General features: G+C 40.7%; 1 protein-coding gene across 3 annotated transcripts in view; it reads left to right on the top strand.

The window, feature by feature from the left end:
- TULP2 (TUB like protein 2) overlaps positions 1 to 21,024 on the top strand; it is a 45,683-nt gene extending 24,659 nt beyond the window's left edge. For all 3 annotated transcript variants that reach the window (XM_014053287.2, XM_014053288.2, XM_087713845.1), the window contains 11 exons: positions 43 to 168; positions 1,969 to 2,076; positions 3,231 to 3,425; positions 4,299 to 4,481; positions 5,335 to 5,504; positions 5,885 to 6,067; positions 7,668 to 7,780; positions 11,744 to 11,858; positions 14,170 to 14,268; positions 14,358 to 14,529; positions 20,226 to 21,024. In XM_014053287.2, coding sequence (XP_013908762.2) covers positions 43 to 168; positions 1,969 to 2,076; positions 3,231 to 3,425; positions 4,299 to 4,481; positions 5,335 to 5,504; positions 5,885 to 6,067; positions 7,668 to 7,780; positions 11,744 to 11,858; positions 14,170 to 14,268; positions 14,358 to 14,529; positions 20,226 to 20,359 — 1,598 coding nt within the window. In that variant the 3' untranslated portion in view covers positions 20,360 to 21,024. The remainder of the gene's footprint in view (positions 1 to 42; positions 169 to 1,968; positions 2,077 to 3,230; positions 3,426 to 4,298; positions 4,482 to 5,334; positions 5,505 to 5,884; positions 6,068 to 7,667; positions 7,781 to 11,743; positions 11,859 to 14,169; positions 14,269 to 14,357; positions 14,530 to 20,225) is intronic.
- Positions 21,025 to 21,436: the final 412 nt, after the last annotated feature.

Genomic DNA, 21,436 nt, shown 5'->3' with positions numbered 1-21,436 from the left:
GAATTACTCATTCTAATGTACTAATTGTTTGACTCTCTAAAGGTACAAACAACCCCTTTCTTGTGGAATCTGTTCCAGAGGCTCACCTTGGTGTCCATATGTGGGGTAGCTCTATCCAGATGAGCCGGTCACACAGTGGCCAAGGGGAAAGCCAAGCAGCTGGGCCAGGTAAGCCAAAATTTTGAGCCCCAACTCCAGATGTTTTACATTGTTCGCCCTTGAGACCCTGCAGTTGCAGCTGCCAAAGTTTCCAGCAAGTCAAAATAATTTTACATTATTCATTTTATTTCTCCTTTCCACTTGTTCTCTGTGCTATCCTTGGTTAAAAAAACAAAAACTTAAGGCAGGAGAGACCAAAAAAATTATAGGGAGATCAGCTTGTATATGTGTGAATAAATCTGGTATCACAGAAAGCCCACAAGCCTTCGGTGACTTCCCTTTAAAGAAAGTGAATTGTGACTATTGCTGTCATCTCTGAAATATCTCCTTGCTTGGAAGTAAGACACCAGGACATATGTTCTTTTGAGATAAGCTCCATCCTGTAGTTTTTTCTTCGGGCATGGAATATGTGCCTTGTGGGAAACTTCAACAACTTCAACAAATGGATGGTAATAACAAACTTCTAAAATAAAGCAGGAGCCTAGGCACTTCAAATGTAACCAACGTTGCTGGAGCCAGAAGCTCACCCTACAAAGATGTGGGGTCATATAAAAATACTCTAAAAGTATATCAAGGTGAAAATTGGATTCAACTATCATTACTTTTAATTATTAGACATTACACACCATTTCCCCACTTCAAATGTGATTCCTAGGTTTAAAATTAAATATGTATATAAAGAACCAGAAAGAGAGAGAGTCATATAATTTAACTGACTTCATACAACATAATACACTAAATTGGAATTAAGCTGAGGAATTTGTGGGACAGTGTCAGTTTATGCCAGGGATGAAAATACATTCCAGTTCTCCAGCAACTCAACTTCTTAATTTTATAAATAGCTAACAGAGAACTTTCACAGCTTCAGCAACACTACTTTAGTTGCCATGTTGCAGACAAAAAAAAAAGATATTTTGAAAAATACAACAATTGAGCTTTATACAAAGGTCAGTCCCAGAATTTAAATTCTAGATCTTTTCTTTCCATCCTTTTAGGTCAACAGGCCTATGACTACAATTGAGCCCAAAATTTATGTTGCTAAGCAAGACAGTTGTTAAATGAACCATGCCCCATTTTACGGCCTTTTTATCATGGTTGTTAACGGAATCACTACACTTGTAAAGTGAATCGTGCAGTTGTTAAGCGAATCTGCCTTCCCCATTGAGTTTACATGTCAGAAGCTCCCTAGGAAGGTTGCAAATGAGCTCGCAAGACCCCGGAACACTGCAACATTGTAAAAACATGCCAGTTGTCAAGTACCCAAAATGTGATTATGTGACTGTTGTGATACTGCAATGATCATAAGTTTGAGAATTGGTCATAAGAGGCTTGGACTAGAAGACCTCCATGGTCCCTTCCAACTCTGTTATTCTGTATTCTTCTTTTCAGTGCTGATTTTCAGTTGCTCATTTCTCAGCCTTGAGAATAGGAGATTCCTCTTCGATATTAACATAATTACTCTGGCCTGAGAATTGTTAGTTCCTGCGTTATCACCTTCAGTCCATAGAGTAAAATATGTCAGGGGACCATATAAATCAAATAAATGAATGAATGAATAAGTAAATACAAGGAATCATTGTTTAAAATGTTTGTGTATCAAATTGGTACTGCATGTGAAGCCTATCATAATATCTATGTTGACATTTCAAAATATATTGGATTATAATCCAGCCCATCTGAAAGAGGTTATATTGAAGGAGGTTACCAGGTGTAGTCGGCACTGTGCTTTGTCAGAAATGACCATGGATCCTCACACCATTTATTGGTGTACTTCTTAGTACCTGTCTTTCTTTTCACCTCCCTGAGCAGATTTTTTTGATGAAGCAGAGCTGGAGGTGGCCATTTTGGAAGAAACCCAGCCTATCAACAAGAATGAATCCATTCCCAAGAATGGCTGGCAGGTCAAAAAAAAAGAAGGTGAGGCCAAGGGAAGGGAGGGATCGCTGAGATTGCTATGATGTCATTCTCTGTTGCTAAGTGACTGCCTTTGGAATGAGGCACATGGTTGCCAGGCAACAAAGTTGAGTCAACATGTCAACCTCGTATGCACAGACTAGGAATGAATTCCTTCTTCATGAACTGGGGTAACCAAAAGTGGAAACAATGTAACGGATATGCTGCTATGGATGATGGTACTAATGGACCTCTGTCTCAATGTTCCTCGCCTAAATTTCCAAGTTTTTTAGGAACCATAGAGGTTTTCCAGAGCTGCTGTGCTTTTTGCTTCTTTCTATTTTAGTTCTTCCTTTTTAGCAGGAACTGGGAAGGGAGGCTAGTGATGAATTCTCCCTGGATTAGCAAATTTCAAAGATATCAGCTCTAGGATTTAATTGTTAATTATTAAATTATTTGTTAATTGTTAAATTCTGCTTTTAAGCTTGCTCCAGATTTAATGTAGAACCAGTTCATAACTAGTAGGAGTTAAATTAATCATGACTAAGTTTGATTTCAGATAGACTATCCATAGCTATAATAAGGATGGTCCCTCCGAACAGCTCTTAATATTAGTCATCAGAAGATACTATATACAGGTCAACACTTCTCAGCCTTGTCCATTTTAATATGTGTGAACAATTCCCAAATTTCTCCAGCCAAACTGACTGGGGAATTCTTGGAGTTGAAGTCCACACATATTAAAATGATTGAAGTTGAGAAACATTGTTATAGGTATTTCTCCCCACACATTTGATTCTGCTACATGAAAAAAGATGGAAAAAATGGTAGGAAAAGGAAGATTGCATTACAAAAGGAAGACAATAGTATCCAGTATTCCCCCCTCCAAAATTCCCTTCATATCAGTGTTTTAAATATTACAACTTTTTTAATTCATTGAATATCTATTTATTCAAAAGCAGAACTGTTTGTGGGGGGATATATAATAAAATTATGGGTGGAACTCTTTCCAGGATTGCCATGTTGGTGACTTGTTTAATTTCCAGTTTACATCTACATCAGTCCAAAAATACCGGTGGTTTCTGACCACCAAAAGGTTTCTTTCCTCTATTCTTGTTTTGACCCTGAGACTTAATAATTTCTCCCTTGGATATGATGTCATCTTTGATCATCTACAGGACGACCAAGTACTAAACGGCATGGCCAGACTGCCAGATCAAAGAGAGAAAGTTTATCCCCGAGACATGACATTCCATCTCCCATGGAGGGTATGGAAGATGAGGTTCCTGAGCATGTATCCCAATCCACCAAATCAAAAAAGGAAAGGTTAACCCCAGTAGAGAAGTTTCCATCAGTCGTCATGGATATGGAAGGTGAGACTTCTGAGATACGAGATTAAGAAAGAATCCAGGGGGATTGGGGAAAATAAACTATACAGGTATGAAATGAAATAAGCATGAATGTTGGTAGTCTATGCTTCCTGTTACAAATAAATAGGTGCAGAAAACTTGTGTTTTTGAAAGGAATTATCTTAAATTGTAGCAAGAGGAAATACTAGGAAGAATAGTTAAACAATGGAGCCAGTTATCAAGAGACATGGTGGTATTCTCTTTGTTGATGCTTCAATGCAAAATCTTTTCTTGGAGATACTGCAATTTGTGGTCTTCACTAAGTGGGCAGTTGGATAATATCTCCAAATGCTAAGATTTTACAGTATCATGTACAATATTGATTCCTGAGAGTGAAAATGCAACAATGGATACCTTTCATAGATTCTCTAATTGTAGTGGGGAAAGAAGATATTTATTTAAAACTATACATATATGAATATGTGTAGGAGGTGGCACAGTGGCTCAGCAGTTAAGACTCTGGGCTCATTGGCAGGAAATCTGGCAACCCAGGTTCAAAATGTGAACACCATGTGATGAAGCGAGCTCCTGTCCTTGCCCCAGCTCCTGCCAACCTAGCAGTTTGAAAACATGAAAGTACCACTTCGGTGGGAAGGTAACAGCCCTCCATGACGTCATGCTGCCACATGATGGCGGCAATGTCTTCAGACAGCACTGGTTCAATGGCCTTGAAATGGAGTGAGCATTGACCTCTATAGTCAGCAACAACCAGTAGAGTAAAATAATCAGGGATGCCTTTCTCTTTTTTATATATATTTATATATATATGAGGAGTAAGGTAATCATCTCAGACTAATCCAGACAGAAGTGACATATTTCACATCTTATTTAATTTAGTTTTGAAAAATGATCTTCCCAAAGAAGTCCCAAAGTCTACAGAGTCCAAAAAAGCCATTGGGGACATGCATAACATCGATATGCTCCAAAGCAACTCTGAAAGTGAGGGGGAATACTCCCAGGAGTTGACTGTACCCCCTTCACCTATGAAGAAGCCCCGTGAATGGATGCTGAGACACAGAGGTTAGTGGTTTTTCTGCAGGGGTGGGAATAGTGGCTGGAAAGGGATGATCTGGGCACAGATCAAACATGGCTCTACTTTGCTTTGGAAGTTTGTTGCATCTTGTTACTTTGGAACTTCAGTTCTCTTCCAAATGTGATAGGAATAGGCCATGTATGATTGGGAATGCAAGGAATTTGCCTCCAGTGCATGAATTCTCACTGAGAATTCAGTTATGATCAGTTATACATCACAAATCATAAGATACCATAATAAATCATAAGATACAAACAAGTGATAAATCATAAGATACCAATAGGAGAAGGTAGTAGGAAAGAAGAGAAAGATGAGAAGATGAGAAGGATAATAGCAATACAACCCTACTACATGGATAACTATCTTTAGGTATAGGACAATATTGTGGGGATTAGGTGTTTAGCAGAATAGTGGTATATGGGGGAAACTGTGTAGTTGTTTTGGCATGCAATGCCCTATAAACAGCGTCCTGAGTGGAGAAATGGAAACAGTTTATGTCTAGGATGTGACATGTTTTTAGAAAATAAGATCTTTTTTTTTTTTGCAATTGTTCTTGCCCTGGTTTTAATGTTTCAATTTGTTGTGACTTTATAGTTTTAAACTCTGGGCTTTAAACCATTTAGAAATTGTACTGACAACGAAAAGCATTTAAATACAAACAAATAATCAAAATTTGGGAACCTGGATTCATATGTTCTCAAACAAGAAAACAAACATCAGGAGTTAGGACTACTCTCTTGAAACTCATAATCTATTGGGATGGAATTAAAAACGAGAAAGGGCAAAAAGAAAAGATCACTTTCCTCATGTAACCATTGCAATTCTTCTTGATTTTTCCAGGGTCTCTCACTAATGGACGGAGGAGCCCGAGTGAAGAAGAGGAAGAAAATGTTGAGGATGATGAGGATGATGAGGATGATGATAATGATAATGATGAAGCATTCAAGGATGACGATCAAGACATTCTCAGGAGTGTCATGTACATTCAAGAAGAAATTGACTTATCTGCGGTAAGGGGCTAAAGTAAAAACCGGATGTGTTTTAAAGACCCCTTGGGAATTATTTATGATTTCATCTAATGCACATTTATCATTACTTAACAGAAAGGGATTTTCTTCTGATTGATTTTCCTTGAAGACATTTCTTCCTACCCATGTGTCTCCTCCTTACTGTTTCTCTGTCTTTGCATGTATTTTCACCATGTATTTTGACCCCTTCAGTAGAAAGCAGAAAATGAGAGTTTCTTTTACCAACATTTAATCCTTAGAGAGCAGGGAGGGTTCCCATAAATTTGCAATACTTGATATTTTATGGGTGGAAAAGCAAGTGGGTTGTACTGTAAACCTCCTCTCAGATTTTATTACAGTTTACCTCTTCTTCTCCCTGGCAGTCTCCAAACGAGGAACCAAGCACTCCCTTGTCTCTCAAAATGGATGACATCGAGGAATTTGTTCTGCAACCTGCCCCTCAGGGCCACATAATCCAGTGTCGCATCACACGAGACCGGAAAGGGATGGACAAGGGCATCTTCCCTTTCTACTACTTGCACCTTGAGATGGAAAATGGGAAGAAGGTACCAGGAAGCAAAAAATGATGCTGTGTTTAAGCACACACACTTACACACATACACACATGCAATTGAAAATATGTGATTCTTATCCCAGAAAGAGGAAAAATTCAGCTAATCACTGTTTGGAGATGCAGTCCCCCCAAAAAACCAATTGAAAAAAAAACCCAGTATTGTGATCCCCTTTACAAGAAGCATGCATTACATCCCATTGCACAAGTGGTCCTCAGTTAACAACCACTCATTCAGTTTAAGCTTACAATGGTGCTGAAGAGTTGGTACTTATGACCTGTCCTCCAAGTTCCAGCATCCCCATAATTATACAATCATGATCTGATGCTTGGCAACCAGCCCAGATTTCTGACCATTACAGCATCCCACCCTAACATAATTGTTATTTACGACCTTCCAGTTTTCCACAAGCAGAGTTAGCAGGGAAGCTGGCAGAGAGTCAGAAGTTGCTATCATTGAGGACCTCACTTAACAACTTATGGGGATTTGCTTAACGATGGTAACCGGGGACTGCCAAAATTGCCATTGTTAAGTGGCATGATTCATATAATGTCTTACTTTATGACTGTATTGTTTAGCAACAGATATTCTGGTCCCATTTACTATTGTTAAGTGAGGACTAGCAGTGTATAATTTTAATATTTTAAAAATATTCTTTGCTAGATGCTGTGTAAAGGATTCAGCTTGCACACATAGTGTCAGGTCTATCAGAAATAGCTAAATATCAGAACAATATGTCTTTCAAGGTATCCTTCATATTTATTTGATCTTTGAAAGTGCCTACAATTCCTTAAAGACTGATCAGTCTTATATACTTGAAGTGACAATGCATTAGCTAGAAGCTCACAACACTAGCAATGATGCTGTGATACTAATAATGCTGAGTTCATTTACTCTTGTAATGGTTGCCAGTCATAGAAGGTGGCAATATCTAGCCATCCTTGACTGATTTTGAAAGAGCTAATAGGATGGGACCTGTTCAGTACATGACTGGAAAAGTCAACTTGAAGTTGAAAAATATGAAGGTGTCAAAATGCTTCTATTTTATTTTATTTTATAAAAAAACATGGATGTATTTTTGAAGCCATTCACTTGAGAGAGTCTTCATCTGTACTGCCTTTTATCACCTTATCGAGGCTGATATTAAAATATTTTGATTCATCTTAATTTCATGCTGCAATCTCATTTGAACTTACTTTCAGGAAGCAGGTGGATTGTCTGAATCCTGTCAAAAACAGAAGGGACCTTTTGTTCCCACTGAAACATATTTAGGGTAGACTTCAGCTCTCAGAATTGTCATGGATAGCCAAATTAGAGTCCATATATTTGGAGGACACCCTGCTTCGGGAAGGCTACTACGGAAAAACCCCAGAGCGGTGTTCACACAATAAAATAAATCAAGCTGAGAAAACTATGTTTTTTATGGTGTACAAACCCAATCTGAGCAAAAGATAGTTCTATAAAAATGAATTTGCTATTATGACAATTTGCATCTTTGTTCTCTTTGACTGTTCAATACATTGAAACAGCAGTGATGGCAATTAAAAAGGCAACTAGGAATGAATCTCATTGATAATTTGGTCTTCTCTTTCAGCGGTTCCTCATGTCTGGAAGGAAGAGGAAAAAAAGCAAGACTTCAAATTACCTTATTTCTTTAGATCCAATTGATCTTTCACGAGGTGGTGAAAACTTCATTGGAAAAGTCAGGTGTGTTTAGTTTGGAGCCTATTAAAAGCAGGTGTGAGTAGCAAGTAGATCTACATCCAATAGTTGAGGTTTTTCCAATGGATATTCTCCAGAAGTGTTGAATGAATTCCCAGAATTCCTGACTAGGGTGGGGGATTGTGGAAGTTAAAATCTAGTACTCTATCACTTTGCCAAGCATTAGAAGCTCTAAGATCTTTAGTACGTCAAGTGCATGTTACCCCAGTATTTTATTTATGGGATAATGTAGATAAGTTCTGAAGCAGGATAAGTTAGACCTTTGGCATCAGTGAACACAAATATTTGAGAACATGTTACGGTTGCTTCTTCAAAATGGTGGACGGAGGGTCACTGTCATTGAAATAAAAGGGTGACTAGGCTGTTGAAATGTGGTGCGCATTAAAGAAGGGTGCAGCTTTGTTCACCAGTTGCATCCACCATTTTGACATCATTAATACCCTTGCATAATAGCCACACTGGGCCAAAACCATGTATTTCCTAGCAGACCATTCAGTGACATTACTCTCCAAAATAGGTAGACCTCACTTAGTGATTGTCATGGGCAACCACCATTCAAAGTTACAACAATGATGAACAAGTAACTTTGCGACCAATGTTTGCATGTCTGACCTTTGCAGTGTCATAGCAAACTGCAGGTTTGCTATTAATGATTGCCACAAAACAGGTTGTAAAATTGTGTTGGGCATCTCCATTACAGTCATAAGTCAAGGACTCAATAGTAATCCAAGACAGAAATTTTGAAAAATGATTCCGGTGAAGTTTTATTGTGTTGCATTCAGAGAAGCTATGAAACTCAATATTTTTTTCAGCCAGAAAGGACCAACAATTTTTTCCCCATTCAAGATTTATGTTTAAATCCTCTCAATTACATAGTCCTTTTTACATTATAGTTTTGTTTTCACTTTCAGCCAAATTATTCTCTTCCTTTATTTTCCATCTTTATAGTTATTTTTTCTTAATACATAAACAATATGTTTAATTGCCCCTTCAGAATTACATCAAATTTTCATTTCTTATTTTCTCCAATGGTATATTTTTCTATAAATAGCATGCATCCTCTAATTCAATTTAAGCATAGAAAGCATTTGTTTCAATTTTTTTCTACTATTAACAATATACTATCATTTCTGTTTCTTAATTAGTTACGTAACAATAACAACCTTACTACTATTCTCTTTAGTCTCTTCTTTCTTCCCCTTTTAACCAATTTCTCTTGGGCCCCCAAAAATCCCAGCTTTAATTATTTTATTTAATTATTTAATTAAAATATTAATTATTATTTGTTATTATTTTCTCCCCCTTTCCTTTACTTTCTTTCCCCTATTTTTGTTGTTGTTGTAACTTTTCTTCAGCGTATTTACTTTTATTATTCTAGTAACTTCCTCCAGGGTTTTCCCTGGTCACCTCCTTTCCTTACTATTTTGTTTCTTTTTTGGATGATTCCCCCCCCCCTTTATCTACTTTTCCTTTTTGACTGTAAATCCCAGTGAAACCTTCTATCTGCATTTTATTTTCTTTTTTTCCACATTATCTCCCTGTACCTTATTTGTTTTCACTTTTACCCCCTCTTCTCCTTTTTCTTGTTCTGTATGATCCCTTTGATTTCCTAGCTTTCCTTTATCAATCAATGTTTCATGCGCAGTTTTCGACAGCACAAATAATTTGTCATACATCCAAATCTCCATTATTCAAGTTTTAACTATTTTAACATATTTTTTAAATTTTTGTGTTATACCACATTTAGTTGCAAATTTAGGATCTTCCAGATTCTGTTGCTCAATTTTAAAATTAATCCAATCCAGTCCACAGCTGTAGATGGTTGCAGTCAAAACAACGTTGCAAAAGCAGCAACTCCCTAACCACAGCCTCAAAGCCTCTTCCTGAATCCAAGGTCATACTCTGGCTGCCTCTCTCACTCCCCTACCACTTTTCTTTTCAAAGCACTTTAAATCCACAAAAAATAGTTAAAATAGAAGAAGAAGGATTTCCCTCTGTTGTTGTTGTTGTTGTTGTTGTTGTTATTATTTTCTTCAAACCAATTTCCTTGTATTTAAGTACAATGACAGTAAAGATTATACTTCACTAGCCAATGTAGTCTTTTCCGTGACCCGTCAAAAGCACGGACGACAAAAGCGCGATCGACAAAATCGCGCCTTTGACGTCATCACAGCGCGACGAAAAAGATCGAAAAATTCAAATAAAAATTAATAAAAATTAATAAAAATTAAATTAAAGCAAGCCGATTCACATAAAGGTAAGGGTTAGGTTTAGGGTTAGGGTTAGGGTTAGGTTAAGGGTTAGGGTTAGCTTTAGAGCGTTAGCGTTAGCGTTAGGGTTAGGTTAAGGGTTAGCGTTAGGTTTTTCATTACTTTAACGGTTAGGTTTAGGGTTAGGTTTAGGGTTAGGTTAAGAGTTAGGTTTAGGGTTAGGTTTAGGGTTAGGTTTGGGGGGCTTAGGGTAAGGTTTTCGCTTTATTTTTACATTTTTCGAACTTTTTCGTCGCGCTGTGATGACGTCACAGCGCGCTTTTGTCGAGCGCGATTTTGTCCTACGCGCTTTTGTGGTGGAACCGTCTTTTCTGATTGCAGGTAAATGGCTCTCTCCAAACTGTAATACAATCCCATAGCTAACTGTCAATAGCCATTAAAAACACTTTTAATCCACAAAGAATAGAATAAGATAAGGAGAAGGGAGACTTCCCCCTGGGCTCTTCCTTTTAGTTGTTAATTTTTCTTCACTTCCAAATTGCAGAAGACAGAATCCTCGGAGGCTTTGATGCTTAATCTCCTCTGCTTCCTTTTTTCAATAACATTCCCTGAAAGCCAGTTAGCTGCTAATTTCGTTTCAGGATCCAGAAAAGACAAACAATTCATAGGTATACTCCCTATTGATGTTATCATCCGTATATTTGAGAAGCTAAGTACAGTACGTAACTGTCAGGATTTAGAATGGGAACAATAGCACAGCCACTCAGACTGACATTAAGAAGCACCAGAAAATATAATAATAAATTGTAAAAGATGGTTCTTATGTGACTGAAGATGCCCACCTTTCTCCTATCTATGACTTTCTAATAGAGGCAAAGTTTCTGTACAGTTTTCAGTAGAAAAATAACACCATGTAAACCAATAGTTCTTCCCTTGTACTTGATGTCCTCAAGGTGTCATAATTCTCTATATATCAGACATGGGAATATATATGTGTGTGTGTGAAATTCATTACTTGGTCCTTTTCATTCTCAGTATAAGCTGAAATGATTTGACTGGAAAAAAAGGGAATGGCCAAGGATTCTTTGTTTCCTAGCTGAGGGAGGGTGTTTTCCCATGAGGAGAAGTTTAGGTTTCCCATTTGCAAGTTTAGCATTTACAGTTACAATGTTGTTCTATGCATCTGATGTTGAAGTGAGAAGCACATGAAGACCCTGGAGCAGTGTTTCTCAACCTTGGCAGCTTGAAGATGTGTGGACTTCAACTACCAAAAATTCTGAAAATTGAAGCTCACATATCTTCAAGTTAACAAGGTTGAGAAACACTGCCCTGGGGTGTACCTGAAAAGAGCTAGAAAAGATTTAGAGCATAATGTAAAAAGCACATTCCTGAAAACTTTCCCAGATACCCTATCCTAATTTGAGGGGAGACCTAAATATAAAGGACTGATTTTGGAGAGTATAGTTCCTGTACTCTATTATGTACTTTTTTCATTATCAAGCTTTCTTCCATAGTTAAGACAGAGTTTCCTTGTTGAGGAATTTTGTTTATAACAACACTACAGTTTCTAGAATCTTTTGGTGTACTTGCTTTGTTTTTTTTAATATACTTTGTGGGTGCTAATATGTAGTTTTCATCCTAGCTTTGGGTTCTCAATTAACGTGAGGGCGTGGCACAAGGTAATATGGCAGGCTCTAAGATGCTTAAAGTAAACAACCCTTTTTTGCTTGATTTCTAGATCTAATATGCTTGGGACCAAATTCACTGTGTTTGACAATGGAATCAATCCAGAAAAAAAACCTTTTGTTCCAGAAACTGCCCACCTACGTCAAGAGTTAGTTGCCATTTGCTATGTAAGTATCACAGAGCTGACCAAGGAGGAACTGATATGCTGCTATATATAGGTAGCCCTCAATTCACAACTATTCATTTAACAACTATTTGAAGTTAAAATGACACTGAAAAAAGTGTCCCCTCATTCACACGATCAGCGTTTGGGCATTTAGCAACTGGCATGTATTATGATGGTGTAAGTGTCCCGGGTCATAGGATTGCCATGTGCACCACAACCTTCCTAGGAGGCTTCTGATAAGCAATATTTGCTTAATAAACACAGCAAAAACGTCGTACTATTGGGCATGACTCTCTTAATAACCACATTGCTTTGCAACAGAAGGTTTGGTCCTAAGTTGTGGTCATAAATGAAGAATTATCTTTATTCTGAAAGATGCAAGTGCCAAAAAATACATGTCAAGCACAAAAAATCAGGAAATCCAGGCAGTTCAAATGAATACATAGATTTAAGTGTAATCTTTATGGTCAATGTACTTAAATACAACAAAATTGGTTTATTTATTTATTGCAAAATTATTGCAAGCTTAAGCACTCTGCAAGAATCTGAACTACATGTAGTCCTCAACTTACAGCAGTTCATTTAGTGACTGTTCAAAGTTACAACGACACTGAAAAAAGGGATTTATGACCATTTTTTCAGAGTTAGAACATTTGTAGCATCCCCATGGTCCTGTGATCAAAATTCAGAAGCTTGGCAACTGGATCATACTTAATGATCATTGCTGTGTCCCAAGGTTATGTGCTCCCCTGTTGCAACCTTTTGACAAACAAAGCCAATGGGAAAGCCAGATAACTTAACGACTGGGTTACTAACGTAACAATTGCAGAGATTCATTTAACAGAGGCAAGAGAGGTCGTAAAATTGGGCAAAAGTCACTTAACAGATGTCTCACTTAGCAACAGAAATTTTGGACTCAATTGTGGTTGTAAGTTGAAACTGATGTTGCATTTGACCCCTCCCTCAGGGTCATCTCCTATAATACTCAGTCCAAGGAGACTGTACTAAACTAGACAGCTCAGTAGCTTGATTCAGTAACATTGATTTTTTTTTTTACTGTACCGGAGAATTTTAATGAATTCGTTTTAAAACAAAGATAAATGATGTAAAATAAAAATGAATAATCTATCATACACAAAAAAGAAAATAAGTAATAACAAAAAAATCAAAAGATGAAGAAACAAAATGTAATTATCCGATATCACCTGAAAGATTTTTAGTGTTAGCTAAACCTATCCAATTATTTTTTCCAAAGGAACAATAGGTAATGTGACATTTTCTGATTAGCCAAATATATAATTTTCTCAAAAATTGATAAATTCTGCATTTCTAAAATTGGTCTTTGAAGCCATGTGGTTTCCTCTGCCTTCCCTTTGTCCATTATCCAATTATGTGGCATTTTTCTTACTTGATATGGATCCATGATTACCCTGGCAGGGCAACTAAACTGTTAGATCCTTCGACAATTTTTCCAATATACTTTGGAACGGAAAGACATTTCATTTTGTTAAATCAAGTGGCTATTTTTTAAAAGATGATCAGAGGAAGGATGACCTTCTCCAGATAAAATAAAAGTATATGCTGATTGATAATTTATAATCTTTTTCAGAGATTTCTAACCAGGAAAAAAAGAGCACTTCAAATATTGCACCTTTTAAAATTAATTTCCTCAACTTGGTATTTTTTAATGAAAAGAAAGACCAAGGATGACATGATGGCAGTGTTCCAATATGTCAAGGGTTGCCACAAAGAAGCGGGTGGTGGTCAACCTATTCTGCAAAGCACCTGAAGGCAGAACAAGAAACAATGGATGGAAACTAATCAAAGAGAGAAGCAATAGCAATAGCACTTAGACTTATATACCACTTCAGAGTGCTTTATTGCCCTTTCTAAGTGGTTTACAGAGTCAGCATGTTGCTCCGAACAATCTGGGTCCTCCGTTTACTAACCTCAGAAGGATGGAGAACCTTTAGCTGAACTCCCGGCAATGAGCTGAATTAGCATCCAGTGCTGGATTCTAACCATTGTGCCACCACGGCTCTCTCGAAGCAATCTAGACCTAAGGAGAAATCTTCTAACAGTGAGAACAATTAACCAGTGGAATGACTTGCCTCCAGAAGCTGTAGCTGCTTCATCACTGGAGGCTTTTAAGAACAGACTGGACAGTCCCGCGTCTGTAATGGTATAGGGTCTCCTGGTTGAGCAGGGAGCTGGACTAGAAGACCTCCAAGGTCCCTTTTTCTTATTCTGTTATTCAGAATTAAAAGCAGAAGTTGATAGATTTCTCACTTGTCATCCCTGTCCCCTTGCAGGAGACCAATGTTTTGGGTTTCAGAGGTCCACGGAAAATGACAGTGATAATTCCTGGAATGAATTCAGAGAATGAGAGGATCTGCATCCAACCTAAAAATGTGAGTGATTCTTATTGCTTCTATTTTTGGAGAAAAACAACCAGCGTAGGAATTCTGGTACAAACATGTTTGTACTTCTCTGCCTAAAGGAACATGAAACTTTACTGTTGCGATACCAGAACCGGAATATGCAAAATTTGATCAAACTCCAGAACAAGGTGCCTGCTTGGAACGAGGAGACCCAGTCATACGTACTCAACTTCCATGGGCGGGTCACACAGGCTTCTGTCAAGAACTTCCAAATCATCTCAGAAGACGACCGTGAGTAGTGGGCAAGATTTGGGAGAGTGCAGAAGATTTTGCAAGCTGATGCTAGCTAGCTAGCTAGCTATGCAGAAGTCCCATTTAGTGAGACTAACTTAGAGGTAAATCGATTGTGGCCAGTTTTTCTGCCAAATATGAAATTATTTAAGGTGGTTAGAACAAAGGAATACCAGCATAAGCACCAGCAATAGGAAGTATGTTTTACACATAGATATATGAATGAGATTAGAGTTTTGGCAAGAATTGACAAGAACAAGATCATAGGATTGGGGTATTTAGTTTAGTGAACACGGTGCAGTATGTAGCGGTTATGAAAAAGGCAAACTCTTTCTTGAGGTTGAATAGGAAAAAGAACCCCTACTATTGTGAGAAACTTATGGACAACCAATCTCATTTAAAGTATGGAAACTGTTGTGATAGCTTCATCTCTCCATCACCAAAAGGAATTTGGTAACCAAAGGATTAGGCAGTTTCCTCAAAATATTTGTGGCTTGGAAGGAGGACAAATAAAGTTGATGAGCACGAAATGGGTATAAAGTTGTCCATGTTGTAGATGAGGAAAATAGATTGGAAGATTGTTTTGCCCCTTTCACATAATTCTGGAAATTGTGGTTATTCTCAATAGAGCTGGAGATAGCATCCACTTATGGGTTAACCCTCTCCGTTCTCCGATTGAATTGAGTCTGATTAATAATTAATTAGCCACCTATATAACCCATCTCTGTGAGTGACTCCACCCAGCTTTTCATCTCAGTCCACTCTGGACAGTCGTGTTATCCAGTACTGATAGTATCTTTCTTTAGTGAACTTGTTTAAAAGTGAGTAATCATGGGACGAAGAGTGGGCTGGAGATCAATGACCAGGAGAGCCTTAGGCTATTGGAAGGAGGCTCACTGAGGTTTTCTACCAGCCTCGAGCCACAGGTGCAAGGGGGGGGAAAAACTGATCGCGTGCTGAAAATCCACCCCCTTCACTGCACGCTGCGATTCCCGGGACAGCACCCCCCCCCCCACTTGCTGTTAGCAGCCGATTCCGCAGTGTACCTGTGTGGCTGCCGGGCTCCTTACGGCGATTCAGGGCATGAGTGTCCACACTGATCCACACTGGGAGCCATCAGAAGCCCAGAGAGAGCGCCGGCGGCCGTTTGGAGGAGGAGAAATTTGGCACGAGCGCCATTTGAATAAGGAATTTAGTGTGGCCGCCATTTTGAATACTAACGGTCCCTCCAATGGCAGACAGCACAGCGTCAGGCCAACCTGACATGGAAGGAAGCAGTCAGGGAGGTTTGCTGTCAGTGGCTGGAGGCCCCGATCTCCTGGCCCTGCCTGCCTCATCCCAAAGCGGCAGTGCAAATAAGCTACATGATAAAGGCTCTAAGGACTCTAAATCCTCCAGCAAGGGCTCCAAGTCTAAGAAGGCTTCCAAATCGGCAGACAAGGAGGCCAACCCCCAGACCAAGCCTGGGCCTCATTCCTATTCCCCCACTACCATCTCAAGCCGCAACCCTCCCTCACAGTTGGATTCTGGGCCTGGTCCATTTAGTCCCATGCTGTCTATTAATACCTCAGGGATCTAGGGGCAATCTGTGCTGCCATCCCCTATGGAACCTCGCCTACCTAGCAGGCATGTGGAAGCCACATTTACGCCCACGGCTGCGAGCCTCGGCAGACTGATCTCTGGCACAAGTGGCATCTGACCTCGGAGCCATGGAAGGGAGGGGGCTATTCGGGGATTCCCTCACGCCTCTCCTAGTAGAGAGAAAAGATAAGTGTAAGATCTTGCCCACTAATTACAAGAAGGGGCTGTATCGCCCGGGGCCATATCCCAGGCCGCAGGAGGCTAGACAACTAGATTACGGGGGATCCTTTAGGAACCAGGATTATAACCCACCCACCTTTAGGCAGCAGAGTAGCTTTGGGCAACGCCACAGACAGCAACCATACTGCCAACAGCGGGGCAATCAGTCCAAGCGGCCCTTTCGGGGCGGGGGGAACCAATTCTACCGTAGGCCCTGAGCTGCCTGGAGATTGGTTCCCCATTGGCGGCCAGTTAATTCATTTCGAAGCCACCACTTCCAACAGTTGGATCATCACTACAGTTAAGACGGGTTTGGCCCTTGAGTTCCTTTCGTTCCCTCCACATTTTTTCATTAGGTCTCCAGTCTCGGGGAATAGGCAATGGCAGTTCTTAATGAGCTTGGCCATATGTCATCTTCTAGACATTGAAGCCATCCAACGAGTGCTGGTCGAACAGTGTTTTCAGGGTTTCTATTCTGTGTTGTTTGTTATCCCCAAGTCCTTGGGGGGCTGGAGGGCTATTTTGAATTTGAAGTGTCTTAATAAATACTTGATATATCGACGTTTTAAAATGCACTCCTTGCAGTCAATATTAGAAGGAGTAAGGCAGGGTGGAGGAGCACTTCCCTGGCTAGAGTTACCTTGCATAGCAAGGTACGTGGCTCCTTACATTGGTGGAGGTCTGCGATTAACAGAGGGTGTCATTTTGGGGTGGAGGGCAGGATCACGATCACAACTGATGCGAGTCTCACAGGTTGGGGCGCCCATCTTCCCGCACATTTGGCTCAGGGAAAGTGGTCAGAGGAAGAAAGTGCCTTGAATATTAATCTCCTCGAGCTTAGGGCCATCTGTCTTGTCCTCCTCCACTTTGTAGACATGGTCAAGGGGAACCCTTGTGCAGATTCTGACAGATAACATTACAGCCAAGGCCCTTGTAAATAGGCAGGGGGGCACCCGGTCAAGACAGCTGATGGGGGAGGCAGAAGAGCTGGGTCGCTGGGCAGAGGTTCACCTCCTGTGCCTCCTCGCTGAACATTTCAGGGGTGGACAATGTGAGGGCAGACTAGCTCAGCCGCTCTACCCTGGATCTCTCTTCCAGGCAATTACGCAACGGTTCAGGGTTCCGGTCATGGATGTCTTCGCCTCTCCAGCCAATGCCCAGCTACCATGGTTCCTCACGAGGTTCCCCACAACAGGGCAGAAGGGACAGAGGCCCTCCGCTGGCCCTGACCTCAGGAACTGCTATATTACCCAGGGTCGTGCACAGGATCATTACATCCAGGGCGGAGATCATACTCATTGCCCCGCATTGGTCACGTTGGCCATGGTTTGTGGATCTTCAGACATTGTCCGTGGAGAGGCCCTGGAGGATTCCGCCAGACCAGGCGTCCCTTAGCCAGGGATCACTGGAGCACCCGGACCCCCAGTGGCTCCAACTAACTGCCTGGCGCTTGAGCGGGAAGGTCTGAGACTGGACAGGTTCTCCGCTAGGGTCATAGACATTATACAGGTGTCCAGGTGACCCTCCACGGATCGTATTTATAACACTACATGACGGGTGTTTTGTAAATGGTGTTCTAATAAGATAATTCTGGTTTTGGCCTTGGTTCCCCAAGTCCTGGAGTTCCTCAAGGATGGGCTGGAAAAGGGATTATCACCCAATACTCTTAGGCGACAGGTAGGGGCCTTGTCAACTTTGTTGTCCTGGGGAGGGGGCCAATCGTTATCTCAACACCCAGCGGTTAGGAAATTTTTGAAAGGGGCTTCTAATTTAAGGCCACCTATAGTACACAGAGATCCCACATGGGACTTGTCTAAGGTCCTCACCTCCCTCACGAAAACCCCATTTGAGCCCATAGATATGATTCCTCTGCAATTTCTTTCCCTGAAAGTTGCATTCTTAGTTGCCATCACATCTGCATGGAGGATATCAGAACTCCAGGCACTATCCATTGGGGAGGGTCTGTGCACCTTTTATGAAGATAGGGTGATCTTCAGGCTTGACCCCTCCTTCTGCCCAAGGTCAATTCGTTGTTCCATCGGGCACAAGAAATTGTATTACCTGATTTTTGTCCCTCGCCTTCGAGATTCTTAGAGGAGCAGTGGCACATGCTAGATGTCCGGCGGACCCTTCAAACCTATCTCCAGAGGACAACGGATTTGTGGAAGACAGAACACCTCTTTGTTTCTTTCCAGCCTTCCTCTCTGGGGCAGGAGGTTTCGGTCACTACCATAGGTAGATGGGTTAGAAACAGTATCGCCACAGCCTATTTCTCCAACGAGGAGCCAGTCCCACAGGGGATTACGGCCCATTCCACCAGAAGCACGGCCACTTCTGCTGCGTGGAATACCCAGGCCTCCCTGGAGGAGATTTGCAGGGTGGCGGTGTGGGCGACCCTCTCGCCCTTTAGTCAGAATTATAAGCTGGACAAATTCGCTTCGGCAGACGCTGCCTTCGGCTGCAGGGTTCTCTTCCCTCCCTACGGGGACTAGCTTGGGTATGTCCCATAAGTGGATGCTATCTCCAGCTCTATTGAGAAAGGGCATTGGTACTTACCTGATACGCCTCTTCTAATAGAGTGGAGATAGCATCCAGCCCCGCCCTGTATGGAGACTGTTTTTCCGTGCTTACCTGGGAATAAGGTTGATGATGTTGTTGTTCGTTACCTTATTTGTGCTTGTGGACTTTCTTTTTGGTTTTGCACTATATGATTTACTAAAATTGAAGATTGGATAACACATGGAGTCTGTGTCTTTGTTCTTCGTCGCAAAGCTGGATGGAGTCACTCACAGAGACGGATTATATAGGTGGCTAATTAATTATTAATCAGACTCAGTCCAATCGGAGAACAGACATGGTTAATCCATAAGTGGATGCTATCTCTAGTCTATTAGAAGAGGCGTATCAGGTAAGTACCAACGCCCTTTCTATGAAATCTAATGGTGGATGATTCAGGGCAGATATTGTCACATGGTATATAATTAAAATTGTAGAATTTTCTTCCACTGAACACAGCAGTGGCCACCAATTTCAAAAACCCTAGAAGAAGATAAGATATTCAGGGAGTGAGAGGTTATTAACAACAGCTAGCTACAACAGCTATCTTCTATAATAAATGTCAAGGACTCCTATACTGGATGGAGAATATGAACATGAGAGCATCAGTATCCTCCTTTTCAATACTAAACTGTTCCCCTAGGAATCTCTTGGCTGCTTTGGTCAATCTCAATATGTGCTGGGGAAATTATTTTCTAATAAGCAAAAGGAATCCCTGTGGATTTTATTCCGCTAGTCATTGCTGAATATAGGAGACAGTTCTCATCTCCATTTCAAAGGCATCGAGCCAGTACTGACGAACGACATTTCTGTGCTCATGGAGCCAGCATGACTTTATGGAATGCTGTTACCTTCCCACAGAAGTGGTACCTATTTATCTACTCAAATTTTCATGCTTTTCAACTGCTAGCTTCTCAGGAGCTGGGGCAAAGATGGGAACTCACCCTGCCACATGGTGCTCAGGTCTCAGTGTGGGTGGCAAGCCCAGTATGTTAACTGCTCAGCTTTCTAATAGTCCTGATCCGAATTGAGGTAAGAGGTCAGATGCACAAGTTTCATCTCGGAGTGAACCAGTGCTAAAAACATGCCCCCAAATCATGCATGAAGGGTTCCATATTGCTCTTCATCAAGCCCCAGGAGTATGAATGAAAGACAGGCAACTCAGGATAAGCTTGGGGAAGAGTTGGATGTGCTCAATCATCAGGGAAGGAAGCCCTGGGAGATGGTTGGTTTTTTTTGAGGAAGGTTTAGGAGATAGGCAAGCATAAAGAGTGAAGAAATGAAGTTTTAGGTGGATCTTTTGTTTTGCCTCAATAGTCTTTCATCTCCTTGTTTTGCAGCTGACTACATCGTGCTCCAGTTTGGCCGGGTGGCCTCTGATGTCTTCACCATGGATTACCGATTCCCCCTCTGTGGGCTTCAGGCATTTGCCATCTGTCTGTCCAGTTTTGATGGGAAGCTTGCTTGCGAGTAGAAAAGGCCGGGCCAGCTCAACCAGATTTTTTTATGCTCAAACCTTGTGGCTTTGCTCCAGAGGACTTCCTGCTGCCTCGTAAAATCAGACACCAATCCTTAACATTGCCAGTATTGCTCATCTTTGTCCTTCCTATTTTATTTTATTTTTGTTGTTGTTAGGCTGGATTTCCACATGACCTGTTACTGTCAAACTGGCATACATTGTTCTTCCTCCTTTCCATTCCAATGAAGACTCCCTGCCAAGCTTTGGTCATCATTCCTAAAATCTTCGACTTCTCTTCCATTTTCCATTTTGATTTTTCATCCGCTTGGACTTTCCACTCTAGCCAACCTCTTTCCTCTTACGCCACATTGTCTTTGAACATGGCTTACTCTTGTTCAGACTTATCCTATCCTCTCTTGCGCTCTCTCCCCCTCAAAGTGAATCCAGGAACACCAACAGAAAACCAACCATCTCAGAAGATGTGGAAGATAGCTCCATTATTGAACAAACACCCGCTAATAAACAGCCAATTCTGCCAGCTGAATTGTTTCAGATCAAAGGGAGGGGCAGCCAGACAGATGGGAAGGAGCAGCTATATTGTAACCCTGGACGGAAGCTGCCACCCAACACATCTTCCCTTCTTTTATCAAATTGCAAATAAAACTTACTCAGAGACCAAACTCCCTGTTGACTTCTTTCTGGGAAGGGGTAAAATTATTTCCAGAACCATTTCTGAAAGCTGTAGATTAAAAGAAAAGGAAAATATTCAAAATCGCTTCTAGGTTTTTAGGACTCATAATTACACAGAAAGAATTAGGTGGATGCTCATCACTACAAACTTGTCCCATTGTTTTCAGTGAAGCATGCTGCTGGATCCCACCCATGAGTGAATTGTGCTGCATTTCCTGGAGCTGGCTTGCTTATTTCCTTATTTGATTTTCATCCTGCCTTTATTCAAGGCAACAAAAATGTCCAATACACCACCACCCTCCTAGACCTCGACTCACGACCACAATTGAGCCTCAAATTTCTGTTGCTAAATGAGACATTTGTTAAGTGAACTTTGCTCCATTTTACAACCTTAAAGTGAAT

Source organism: Thamnophis sirtalis, unplaced genomic scaffold (genome assembly GCF_051295495.1).
Source record: "Thamnophis sirtalis isolate CommonGarterSnake01/CBP01778 unplaced genomic scaffold, rThaSir2_p1.2 scaffold_4, whole genome shotgun sequence".
NCBI lineage: Eukaryota > Metazoa > Chordata > Lepidosauria > Squamata > Natricidae > Thamnophis > Thamnophis sirtalis.
The sequence above is the reverse complement of the archived record's forward strand: the minus strand, read 5'-3'. Positions and strand labels throughout refer to the sequence as shown.